Source organism: Limanda limanda, chromosome 23 (assembly GCF_963576545.1).
Source record: "Limanda limanda chromosome 23, fLimLim1.1, whole genome shotgun sequence".
Classification (NCBI taxonomy): Eukaryota; Metazoa; Chordata; class Actinopteri; order Pleuronectiformes; family Pleuronectidae; genus Limanda; species Limanda limanda.
This window is the reverse complement of record NC_083658.1, coordinates 3,655,060-3,668,800: the sequence shown is the minus strand read 5'-3', so window position 1 is coordinate 3,668,800 and position 13,741 is coordinate 3,655,060. Positions and strand designations below refer to the sequence as shown.

Here is a 13,741-nt window from a genome sequence, read left to right as displayed (position 1 = left end):
CTAATAGTACTCCTCGTAGTTCTTGGGATTGAGGCAGTACAGGATTCCCCCGCCGAAGGAGAAGATGGTCCCACCCCAGGCCAGGCCGTAGCCCCAGTTGAACTCGTGGTAGATCCTCAGGTTGATGCTCTCGATGAACTTGATGGGGTAGAGGACCAAGCTGCAGGCCTGGAGGACGACTGGAGGAGACACAGAAGGGATTACTACAAGGGAAAGTTGTGTTGCTTGAAACAACAACTACAGAAAAAAACTAGAATGTCTTGTCTTGTCGTGTCCGAGGTTATGCTGATCAGTTTAACCTCAGATTAATGTGCATGGATGAATCACATTTCAAAGTTTTGTTGTTTTGAAAGCTTCAACATGATGTGTTTCCCTGTAGGGTGTCAATATTTTATCTCTACTTCCTTGATTAATAATTGAATCACAAAGAACGTTCAGAACAAACTCTCTCTGATGTGAAATGGGTCTCCTGTAAAGTTTAATGAGTTTTGGCTTCATGGGATTTGGTCACGTACATTTTTTCCTTTTTTTTATAGCAGTCATGTACCAAGCAAATAAGAGATACTAGAGCATCAACTAGGTGGAGAAAAGATCTGCATGACCTGAGGAAGAGTCCTTCAGCTCGTGGAGCACATTGTGGAAAGACTGAATAAATAAAACTTGATCAAAAGGTTCAGAGTTGGACAAAAGGGTGGAAAGAAAGGGATGGAGGGATGAGGGAAGGTGAAAGTAAAAGGATGGGGGGGGGGGGAAATGGATGGCAGCACAACACAGGAGAAGCCATCAATCATTATTACTTCAAAGGGAATTCATCTTGCGGGAACACAAACAAGCTCTGGCACTTTCCTGCATGAAAATCTAAATACACGGGCTGCATAATTTCACCAAAACACAAATATGAACACAGGCGGCGTGAAAAATAAGCCTTAAAGAGGTGGCTGCTTGTTAGGAAGTGAGTATGTGATCTATCGTTCACTGGGGGACGCTTTATAGTCCACCCAAAAAACACTCTTTACTATTTTCTCCCTCTCTGGTTATGGTCAAAACAGTTTTTACTGTTTGTTTGTATATGTTCAATTATTCATCAATCTCTGATCTCTGTTTCCCAAGCTCTAAAATGATATCAAATTATGATATTATTAAAATAATGAAGCACCTCTTTAGAGTTTGTGTTGAAATACCAAAACTTCCAGCAGCATCCTGGAGACTTAATTAAAGACATAAAATATATAACTATAAGTATATTACATGCAGAACCACTTGCACTCCTACTTCACGCTTCTCAATCTCTGCAGCATGCAAAATGATTCTATTTGAAGGAGCAGTCAAATGTCAATCCAGAAACAATGTGGATGTTTAATTCTCGTTCTTTCACGCTTTTCATTTTCATTTTCACACACACTTTGAGAGCATTTTTCAGGATAAGAAAAGTTCCAGTTAATGACAAATCACAATGCGTCTCTAAATCTCTGCACAATCCTTCTAAGTTATTTCCACTTTAGTGCCGGGTTTTGCTTCTGTGGTTTGCACAGTGAGATTGAGAAAGCCCCTTTCACAGGCAACACATGGAAAACCAAACATTCCTCTAAAAGAAAAATGACAGTTTCATATTATTCTGGGAGGTGAGAATGTAGAAACTTCACAGTTGTCCAATTCCAGATTGGGGCTGACAGGGGAAATTAAACGGACCGGCGTGACGCCCGCTGCGACCCGGCCGGGCTCCAATCATAAAAATAGGTTTTTGTCTAAATGAGTTTGAGGGCGAGAGGGATTGTGAATGAGAATGTGAGCGTGCAGTCTGTGTGCCTTTTTAATCAGTAAGTGAGGATTATCATTTAAATGCATGTCAGTTTTCAATGTGATTACCCTGCAACCTTCCAGTTACCTTGTCTAAATTGGTTAATTAAGTAATCTGTTTGTGTGTGTGAGTGACTCAGCAGAGTATTTTAGTGCATAATGAATGAGTGGCCTTTAACCCAGGACTGCTGTGATTGTGTCTGGACAGTTCTGGTGCTCATGTGTGCACTGACCTGCAGCGAAGAGCATGAAAGCGACGGGTGCGTAAAATCGCCGTCTCGTCCCGATGCACACGGACACCAGAGCGACCAGGAATGACATCAGCACCAGGGCTCCACCCCCTAGCAACAGGGCCAGTGTAGCAACCTGCCAGTCTGGGCAGGGCAGGAGGGGCGGGGAGAGAGGAGGAAGATGGACAGAAAACATGGTTAAGAGACGTAGGAAGAAAAGAGTGACCTCAAAGCAAAGGATAAACATTTAGTTTACATTCATGAATAAATGCAATATGTATACCGGAGCTAAAAATGAAATGCACAAGACCTTGATGGTGACCTGGGAGGAGAGACAGAGCCACGCATTATTTGATTTGACATTTACTATATTACTGCCTTTACAGAGTATGTTGATCAGGGAGAGAAGGAGTGTTAGAGGCATCAGAGAGGGAGGAATGAACAATAACAATGGGAGTATATTTATGACAGAAAGTTAAAGCACATGGAGGAAAGAAAAGAAAGGGATATGGAAGGAACAAGAGAAGGAGGACACGAAAAAGGTCATAAATAGGAGGTGAGAATTTAAGGATGCATGGAAAGATTGGAGAGTTAAGGAAGGATGGTTTGCAAGGGAAGGTAATAAAGAAGAAAGGGGGGTGAGAAAAGGAAAGAATGAGTGCAATGGAAAGGTGGAAAGAAGGAAATGGTGGAAGGTAAAGGGAAGAGTGAAGGAGGATGGAATAGATGAAGAGGTTTAGAAGGAAAGAGATTAAGCCAGGAAGTTAGAATGGAGAAACATAAGAAAGGGGAGAATAAAGGTATGAAAAGGAAGTGATGACATATCGTGTAAAAGAAAAGAGGGAATGAGGTTTAAACAGCCAGTGGAAGGAAGGAAGGAAGCTCAGGAGGCAAGGTCTGAGAAGCAGATAGATGAAAAGAACGATGGAAGGTGAATGAATGAAGGGGAGAAAGGAGAGCAGGAGGACGTATAAAAGCAATTGAGGAACAAATGAGTAAATAGAAGTGCACAAAAAAAACAGAGGGAATCAAGGAGGGCAGGGGGAACTGAGGAAAAACAGGAGAGACAAGTTAAATGAAGAGAGGCTCAGTGGCAACATGGTGGAGAGCATCTCCGAGAGGGTGATGGGGGGGGGGGGATAAGAGAGGAGACACATGCGGGGGTGGAGGGGCGCTGGCATAATGTTACAAGGACGGAGAGAGGGCAGCATGAAAAGAAATGCCAACAGGAGAAGGAGGAAGAGGAGGAGGAGGAGGAGGAGGAGGAGGAGGAGGAGGAGGAGGAGGAGGAGGAGGAGGAGGAGGAGGAGGAGGGTGAAGGCAGAGGGGGAGAGAGGGGGTGAGGAGGAGGAGGGTGAAGGGACTGGGGACAGAGCAGTGCCGAGTGAAAGTAATGAAGAGAGAAAGCACTTAGTATACCTGAGCTGCCAAAAAGCTTCAGCTAAAGAGCTTTGCTGGCATGTTGTCAAAAGTATCTCTGCATGTACGTATATATATATAGAGAGAGAGAGAGAGAGAGAGAGAGAGGGAGAGCACTGAACTAGCCCACACACACATACACACACACACACACTCACAGATACAAACTAATTTACAAAGTCACACACAAACTTGGGAGCAAATATTGCATCAATGTCAACGTTTGTGCGTATTCAGCAGCGGTGCTCAGCCAGCGCAGGTTTTATACTCTGCACAAGTTAACACAAGGAGAACGAAGACACGAGATGTCAACATGAAATATAAGTCTCGTCAAACAAAGACGCGAGGAGCTGGAAATGTTTTAACTTGAGCCAAAAAAGCCGACACGTATCCCAGGGCTTCATGAACCAAGAATTACATCATAAACATACAGAGACAAGAGAAAAAGTGTGAGACACATGAAGAGAAAGAAGAGAAAGAAGTGGAGTTCCTGGTGAGCTCTGAGACTGAGCTGAGCCGTCACACACACACACACACACACACACACACACACACACAAACACACACACACACACACACACACACACACACACACACACACACACACACAAGTAAAGTAAAGGCAACGTTGACGTTGAAGCCGACTCCCGGGCCGCTGCCCACCTGCAGAGAGAAGAAGAAGAACCTGTGAGTCACGTTCATGAGCAGCAGCGAGTCTCCTGCTCGTCAGCTGCTCGGCTTGCAGTGAGACACACACACACACACACACACACACACACACACACACACACACACACACACACACACACACACACACACACACAAACACACACACACACACACACTGCTAAAATCTGTCCAGTTGGTACATGGACTATTTGGGGTTAATAAACAGAGACTGCACAAATTTTCCATCAGTCCAATTTGTGCAAATAACACAAAATGAAAATTCTCACCACTTTCTTTCTGAATATATTTAGTAGGGCAATAAAAACTTTAATTTGCTTCTGCAAACACGGAGGCCAGCAAACCGATTGAGACTAAATGAAAGATATGATAGTGAAGCTTTTAAGGCTCATCCATGCTCCACACAGGAAAGGAGAGAGCAGGACTCACACGTCTTGTCATTTAATCCACAGGGAGAAAAGCTCTGGCTGTTTCTCTGACCTTTTCTTCCACCTGTCAGCCCTCACGCTGTGATCCGATGTGGGGCTGTCAAATCGGCAGGCTAATGTGAGCTGCTGTAAAACCCCAACACCACCAAACCTGAGAGGGCTATCATACACAACACAGGACTTAAATAATCTGTACTCCTTAAGGACAGACACTGGCTTCTAAGAGATACACATCGAACTGCAAGCTCTGGATAAAACATAGATGAAGCACATCTGTCAGAGAAGTGGATCTGTGGGTGTGGAGCCAAAGCCACTGCACAGCAGATTGCTTCACTGCAGAGCTATTTATGTGAATTCATCTTTTTTATTTCACTACGCATAATGTATAAATACAGCCAATGCCTAAATTTACTGCTCTAATGTGGAATGAACGACGGATGGAGGAGGAGAGAGGTAAGGAGAGATGAGAGATTTAGAGGGAGCGAGGAGATGAGATGCAGAGATTGATAGTGATAGGCAGAGAAAGAGGGAGGAAATTAAAGATGAGCAAGTGGGAAGGAAGGATTATTGAGAGCGGTAGAGAGCAGAAGGAAGGAGGGAGAGATACAGATATATGAGGAACTGTATTATAAAATTATAAAGCAACTTAAAAGCAGTTTGAAAGATGTCGCTGATAGGACGGCATCTGGACAAACACCTTTCCTGGCAACAAGGATGACATGAAAATGTCGGATCTGTTCTTTTAGGTTGGCCCTTCAAGCGAAAGAAAAACAAGGAATCACTAGACTGAGGTAAATCCGATGCCCCCTGAGAGATGCCCCAAAACTCGTCCTGTATCAGAAACGCAACTAGATATGCATGAGTGGAAGGATGGAGGTGGAGGGATGGAGGGATGGAGGGATGGAGGGATGGAGGTGGAGGGATGGAGGCGCAGAGTGAAAACCAAGCTCGCAGGAGGCTCAGCTGGTCCATCAGGTTTTCATACTCAGCTTCCCCTGAAAGGACAGAGAGCTGGTTTGCTCTTTCGGAAGCAGAAGGGATGAAACGACAAGGCACCAAATTACCAATCAAGACCAAGCAGACTCTAGATTCATCGTTTGAATTTAATTAAAATCTGCAATTCAAATTAAACAAATTTATAAAAATTGAAGATTAACTTTAAAAGAAAAGCTTATTAGTTCAAATGGAAGGATGGAAAAACAGAGACTCAAGTATCTACATATCTTTTTGGGGTTTGTGTTAATTACGTGATACTAATTTATTAACAGTCTAATATAGTTTTTTTCACACAGAAGATCCAACCTATTATTTTAATTCTTAGAAGCTAATGAGCCAAATGAATGTGGCAGATGGGGAAAGAAATCATAGAAGGAATAAATAATATATATTGAAGATAATACAATTGTTTAAGAGAACAGGTTTTTATATGCTGCTGCAGATCTATTTGTCTGGGCACATGCACATCCCTTTGTGTGTGTGGTGTGTGTGTGTGTGTGTGGTGTGTGTGTGGTGTGTGTGTGTGTGTGTGTGTGTGTGTGTGTGGTGTGTGTGTGGTGTGTGTGTGGTTTGGCTCTGGCAGACGGGGGGGGGGGGGGCTGTGGGTTCCTTGCTATTCCCCTGTCTGTCTGCCACAGAACTGAATGCCACATCATTTCCCATTCCTCGTTCAGCGGCTACAAATAGAACGGGGTGTCTCTGGGGCCTCACTGGGAGGAGAGATGGAGTCATAGGAAAGGAGGGGATGAAGGAGGTGAGGGAGGAGGTGAAGAGGGAGAGGATGAGAAGGAGGAGGGAGAGAAGGTTTGACCCTGGAGAAAATGGAACTGAGAAACGGAGATGGAGAGGGCTGAGGATGGTGAAATTACAAAGGGGATATGATTAACATTAGAAATGTAACAATGAAGCCCTCAGGGAAGAGAAGGAGAAAGGAGGTGGGGAAGGGAGGAAGACAGGAGGGGAAAATGAATGACAAACAGAAAAGGAGATGAAAAGCTGGGAGCAGGACTGAGGACCGAGACAAAAGACAATTCGTTTAGGAGCACAGATGAAGGGCTGGGAGAAAAGCGGTGGATGGATCGATAGCCTGATAGTGAAGGATGAGAGGGGCAGAGAGCGAGAAGTCAACAATCAGAAGAGTTCTGGGGCTTCGATGGTGAATCACCTCAAATCGGTGACAACAAAGACCAGAGAACAGGGGAGCAGACGGGCTAGAACCTACACCACTGCTCAACATTCATTTAAAATCATGAATCTGAGTGTGTCTTCAGTCATTTAGATTCATAGTTGTAAAAATTAATGAGTTAATATGCTGTAAAAAAAAACATATCTTTGTAATCCTTGGTCAAATTAACGACATATCTTGTGAGAGAGAGAGAGAGAGCGAGAGAGAGAGAGAGAGAGAGAGAGAGAGAGAGAGAGAGAGAGAGAGAGAGAGAGAGAGAGAGAGAGAGAGAGCGAGAGAGGTGGTGGTTTTATGGTGTCAGGTTGAAACCAAATCCGACAGTGAGTCCGGGAAATCTTCTCTCAAGGTCAAATGAATGACAGAGCTATTGGTGGTAGAAGTAGTTGTTAAAAAAAAGAGAGAGAGACGGAGAAACAGAGGCAAAAGAAAGACAGGAGGAGGAAGAGGTGAAGAGCAGGTTGGAGGGAGGAAGATGCTAAAAGGAACAATAGGAGGAATGAATGAAGGAGAATATTATGTTTGCTGCTAAGTCTGTGGGAGGAGGAGAAGAAGGGATTTACTGTGAGGCTGAGAGAGAATAAAGAGAAAAGGAGAGTGAGCTGGCTTACAGGTGTAAATTATGTGTGTGTTTGTGTGTGTGTGAGTGTGTGTGTGTGTGTGTAAATACTATCTTACACAACTGTACTTTCAAAAAAATACAAGAAACAGCTACAAGGTGAAATGCAGAGAAATGTGATTTGCATCTAAAATTGCAATTAAAATAAAAAACTCTGCTTTGTGCCTTCGTTTTCTTCAGTTAAATTAATTAGAGGCTGCTGTTGTGAATAAATTATTTCTCACGCCGACTGAGGTATTAAACGATCACAGAACTCAACTGAACAGAGTTTCTCTACTGCTTGTCGATGGAGGCGAGGCCAGATTCATGGAACCTGAGGAACTTGCTCCCTCATCCATCTCACCATGGTGTTCCTCAGCTCTTAAGAGACCCGAGGCCACTTTACACCTCGTCTAATTACTTCATTTGACTCAATTAGGCTCTGAAGTTCCTGGTTTTAATGAGTTTCTTGGTTAAACATCAGTTTTTCTCACGATTTCCTCCTGTAGAGTTGTTTAAACAGCTACGGTGCGTTGAAGTGTTGTTATTCTTGCTGGTATAAGGTAATCGAATATAACGTGTTTTGCGGTTTGTTTTTAGAGGGGAAACTGAGGATTACACAATGCATGCTGTTTTTCTTTATCTTATTTTCCAGTGAAACTTGTTTCGTACAAACTTTAACTTTAAAATTTCAAGCAGATTTGACTCAGCCCCACGAGCAAACCCACTGATCTGCTAATCCTGGTGATTCCCCTGGAACGTATAACAATCGCCACAAAGGTTCGGAATTCTAAAAGCTGGTGTGACTGGGCCTTAGGGGCACTGGGAAAAAAGGAATCCAATTTGGATATTGATCTTTCTCTTCTTACAGCGGTACGGGGGCCCGGGAGGATCAAACCTCCCCTTGCTGATGTTCCAATAGCAAACCACTGAGTACCTGCGAACTCCAGCAGGGGCAGCACTGTCACACTGAATGGAAAGGAAGAGCTAAATTAAAAGTAACGGCTGCTTTGGTCTGTCTCTGTCTCTGGAACAAGCCGAGGGGAGCTGGCCAAACAGGGAGTGATTTATTTTTTAACATCAGTGTGTGCATTGGTAAGGCTCACACACTTACACGCCAACACACACCCGCAGCGCCAAGACACCTAATTAGGGAGTCCTGGTCTGGAGACTGGATGTGTGTGTGTGTGTGTGTGAGTGTGAATGAGTGTGTGAGAGGGACAGAAAGAAAGGAAGGGCTGAGAGTTGCGGTCACAAATTGTGCCTGTGTCAGTGTCAGTGTGTTAGTGTGTGTGAGTCTGTGTGAGTCTGTGTGAGTCTTAGGAGAGAAGGTGCAGACATGCAACAACAGAGAAATCAGAGAGTGACATGAAATATTCAGCTGGGCTTCAGAGGAGACTGTCCAGAAATAGGTCTCCTCTACTTGGTAGCCTCCTATCGGCACACACACACACACAAACAGACACACACACACACACACGCACACTAATTTGCACTGACATGCAGACACCCAGGCTGTATGTCACAAACACAGACACAAAAGGAAACACTGCAGCCATTCACTTGCATCCAGATACACACACACACACACACACACACACACACACACACACACACACACACACACACACACACACACACACACACACACACAAACAATCAGACTGAGTGTTTGTGTGTGTGTCTGGAAAAAATATGTGTGTGGTAAAGATGGCTGGAGGGACAGAGAGCGAGATAGAGAGCTAGAGATAGAGGGATATAGACGGAGAGATAGATAAGTGTCATCTTAAGTAATTAGCATCAGTCAGATCCTCCTGTCACACTGAGTGAAGCCAATTCCACTCAATTAAAGAAACGCTGATGAACTCCGTTTCCCTGGAAACCCAACCAACATCCGACATCTACCTCTGCTGCCCTGCCCTCAAACTGCAGGTCCTCTCCCGGGCACAGCAACAAGGCCGCTATCTAGACAACAAAAGAAGGGGGTGGATCATAAAGAAGTCAGAAGGAGCCGTGGAGGAGCTTCGGATCGAGCTTTGCACCACAAGCGTTTTCTTTTTAACCTCCTCTTCCTTCGCCTCCGTTGAAAAATGAATTAATGAGCTGCCGGTAGGACAACACCCAGCAGAGCTCACATGCTTCACCGTGGAGGTGGAGGTGCTTTTGCTGCATTAGTCATCTACATGGTCACTATTAGGAAGTGAAGAGCCTGAGAATAAAGAGCATCACTTCTGACCAAGGCTTCATATTTTATTCTTATTTCTCTAAATGGACCCACGACTATGTTCTGGTGAATTAATCATTTTGTTTTATAGTCTTAGGATTGGATTAAAAAACCCTTTCAGACGCCATAATGCTTTTTAACCATTAATTTGAAACATGAATTACATACATCAAACTTTCATCTGGGGCTGTACCTGCCGCAAGCCAAGGAAAATACTCTGAGAAGCTGGAACAACTAAATTTGTGCATTATTGCTGAAAATGACATAAGCAATTGACTTATTATCAGATTTGTTATTGATTTCTGTTGGATTAATCACCTAATTGTGCCAGATTTGATACATTTAACAGATCTTGCAGCCCACCGGCGCTCCACCTCCATTTCTCCACAAACCCATCAGACCCGTCGGTGACTTGTGCTCCCATGTTCATATGTTTCCCAAATGTCACATGCCTGCAGCTTTTTGAGAGGGGGGGGCAGGCTGTGAGCGTCTGTCGCTCTGATGCAGTCGGTTAATCCTGCACCAAAGTTACATTTCTATCTCTGATCCGGTTTTCTCTTCACAGTCAAAAAGCTCGGAACAAATCACCTAAACTTCCTTTGAGTGTGATTCTGTTTGAAGTGCAGGAACATCCCTTCACTTCACCTCCTCCACCAGAGTGGATGTGCAGATCCCCGGTGGAGTCACTGTCAGGATGAGGCTTTGAAATGGTTGGATAGAGACAGTGGGGGGGGGGGCACCCTACTGGGAAAGGACATTATCCCTCTATGGCTTGTTTCCCTCTACCCCTCTACAGGTGATGAAGCATCCCTCCATCATCTCCATCAGCTCCATCTCAATCAGAACAACTCTTTGTGCCAGAACTGTAAAGCTCCCTGTCCAGTTTGCATGGGACAGGGTGTTACTCTCTTTTAAAAAGCTCCATGCATGCATTGGGACCCCCCCTCCACCCACCCTCCACCCACCCAGCTCCCCCCAGTTACCTGAGCCCAGCGTGCTGCTGCACTGCCAGCTCTCGGTGCTCGCCGGCTTCCAGCAGGACTCCCACAGGGACAGGTAGTACTGGTCGTCGGCGGTGACCCACGCCGGGCTCATCACGGCTCCCACGTCCAGACACAGAGCCAGGAACACGCAGACCAGTCCGACCAGTTTGAGCGGAGTGAGCGGGGAGCTGCGCGCCGACTCCTCCGTGTCCGGGACCGCGGAGGACATGGTGAGGAGGAGGAGGAGGCAGGAGGAGAGGCTCCGCACCCGGGGAGGATCTGCTCTGCAGGAGGATCTGCTCTGGATGTGGATCTGCCTGTCCCCCCCCCAGCAGCCGCCCGCCGCCGTGGCGCACCGGAGACCTCTGTGTTCACTGCGCTGACGTCAAGGCTCTCAGGGACCAGCTGGTGCTACAGGGTCCTAGAGACAAAAAGATCACGCATTCCTCGGTTTGTTTCGTGTTTTAAACAATATCACACTTTGGATTTATTATTTATCTGACTTCAATATAAATCCAGTAGCTTTTATCCCCTCGCGTAATCCCAGAGTTATTTCTAAGCCTTCTCTACAGGCTGGTAATTATGGTGCGAAAGAATAGTTCCCTTTTGTTCACACTTTCAACTTTGCATGAGACTATCACATGTGTGTAATGGCTCATGTGCAATCTATTGAATGTTCATATTCTCATATTCTCATATTCTCATATTCTCATATTCTCATACTTACTTGACTCTTGCTGCTGGAATATTGCAAATTTCCCCATTGTTGCACTTATAATAATTATCTTATCTTATCTTAAACTCCAACAGAAATATCCAGTAGCGAGATCCCTGTTGGTCACAAGCCTTTAGTTTATTGAACTGAGTGTGTTCTGAGATTTGTGTCTTGTTTATAGGCCTGTGAGTAGTGTCACCTTGAAACTACGAGACAGGGACGATGACTTCACTGTTAAAGCAAAGCTCGGTAATGTAGGGAAATTGATCATTAGAAACAAGATAAATTGTCTTATTAGCCCTTTATTCCCCCGCGACTGCAGAAAGAGTTCGATTTTGAGATTCAATATTAGATTATGTTAAGGATTAATTTTGCAGTGGACGGAGAAGCAAACAGCAGACGAGAGAGGCAGAGCAAACACAGTGATGGAGGAGAAGTGGGAGGCACATGAAGGAATATTATTGTTTCTTCTGCATGCTAATGCCAGAGCCAGAGATGAGACAGAGGAGGGAGGCCGACAAAGCAGAGGTGAGCAGGTTTAGGGAGGGCGAGCTGCTGTGTATTCAACCAGAGAGGAAGGAGGGATGGAGAGACAGATAGAAGGAAGCGATGGCCTTGTTTACTCTCCATCAGGACCATAATGAGTGATGATGAGGAGGAGGAAGAGAGGAAGAAGATAGGAGAGGGCAACAGATAGAGGGGAAAGAGATGGGAGCATTGATAGAGGTGTTAATGAATAGACTTATTGTTGATGAGTAATCCACAGCAGGAAATACCTTCGGCTCTGTTTTATCCCAGAGACACCAAATTTGGAGGTCAGAGGTCAAGGTCACAATCAAATTTGGCACAAATATTCATTTACAGAAGAAACTGAAACTGCAGCGGTTGGCCTGTATTGGCCATAATGCATATTGTGTCTTCCCTTAAGGTTTCTCTTTTAAAATAAATCAAAAACTTCCTAGAAATCCAATATCTAAGACCCAGTAACTATTACAAATGACACCAAGGAGCTGTTATGCAAGTGAAGTGATTCTGTTGGTAATTCTCTGAAGCTTTTGATGTAAACATAATGCAACTTTATCAAGGGAGTTTTTAAGGTCCAACTTCCACTCCATTATTGATTTCCAGTGGAGGATTAATGAACGCACTCGACAAAATGTATTAATGTTCTTTATGAGCTGACAGATCCAGTTTGTATGGGCACAGTCTGCTGATTGTAAGCAGATGGAAAACTCCAGGGACAGTCAGAGATGAGCAGCGGAGATTTCAACCTAAATGTGTCCAGCCTGAAGCGAAACAAGTGCTTGCACGCCTTCATTTTGTCTCACTGGTGAGGAATATGAACGGATCCTTTGAATTGCCCAGTAGGGAGGAGGGTAATAATCTCAAACTACAGATAAAATGTACAAAATGTTCAAATGATTTAGATTTCTTTGGGATTCAAGTTTTAAATACAAATCTCACAACTCAGCAGCTCTCACTCAAAGGTCTTGGATCCCTTAGAGGTGGGTCCCTCCTGTCAACATGGCACCTTGTCCCAATCTCAGCTTATTGACTGTGTCTTTTCTTTAATTATTGTTTCTGCCTTGATGGCCTGTTGTTAACACACAGCACCAGATGGTTGTCTGCTGCTGCTGTGGTGTAATAAATGACTCTGATATCAAACTAATGAGATTGTCTAACCTCCGAGAGGAAGAACCACAGTCACGCACTGTAAATAGAAAACACCCGACATCCCAATCTGTAGAAGTTCAAACACAAGAAGATGAAGAATCCAAACTGAATATTTACATTTCAGCTTGAGGGCTTCACTAATATAGCATGTGAAAGTTATTAGGAGGGTGGGGGCTACACACTCTGCAACAGAAAAGCATGAGAGCAGAAGTACAATAGATCCCATCTCAGTAAGACTATGCACTCTAATATAAAACCATGTGCTGGGACATCCTTGGATCTCACTGTCCTGAAGCCGCTGACTCATTGAACCACATGTGTGTCCTCGGCAGGAAAGGGAACAGAAGAAATATTGAATTGGGAGCTGTTGCTGCTTTTCTCAAGGACCGACATGAACCACGGAACAGAGGAGAAAAACTTCTCAGGGTGAAGGTTGAGTTTGGTTAAAAGCTGTCACACACCTGGAGTTAACTTTTACTGCTTCACTTCAAAATCTGGGATAGGCAGCAGAAAGGGAACGAACAGGCAGAACGTTGTGAAGAACGTCTAAAATCTAAATATCAACTTATCAACTAGAGTTGCTAATGAAAATGTTTTCAAATATTTTGTAAATGTTAAATATTACTTTAATAATTATATATGGAGATAGAAATCTAAAGTGATTCACAGCAGAGAGACGACACTAAGAACTCAGTGATGGATGGAGACCTTGAAGTCTGTTCAATAAGACAAAGCACCTGAGGTCAGGTAGAGAAGTGCACAGTGAGATCTGAACAGGACCATCAGGAGTTAGAGGGGTTCAGAGGG

The 13,741-nt window shown here is 44.3% G+C and overlaps 1 protein-coding gene across 1 annotated transcript; it reads right to left on the bottom strand.

Moving 5' to 3' along the window:
• Window positions 1-10,777, bottom strand: LOC132996917 (transmembrane protein 47-like). Its single transcript, XM_061067276.1, has 3 exons — window positions 10,546-10,777; window positions 2,031-2,171; window positions 1-179 (listed from the first exon to the last, which is right to left on the bottom strand). The coding sequence occupies exons 1-3, from the start codon at window positions 10,772-10,774 to the stop codon at window positions 1-3; spliced, it is 549 nt and encodes a 182-aa protein (XP_060923259.1). The 5' UTR covers window positions 10,775-10,777.
• Window positions 10,778-13,741: the final 2,964 nt, after the last annotated feature.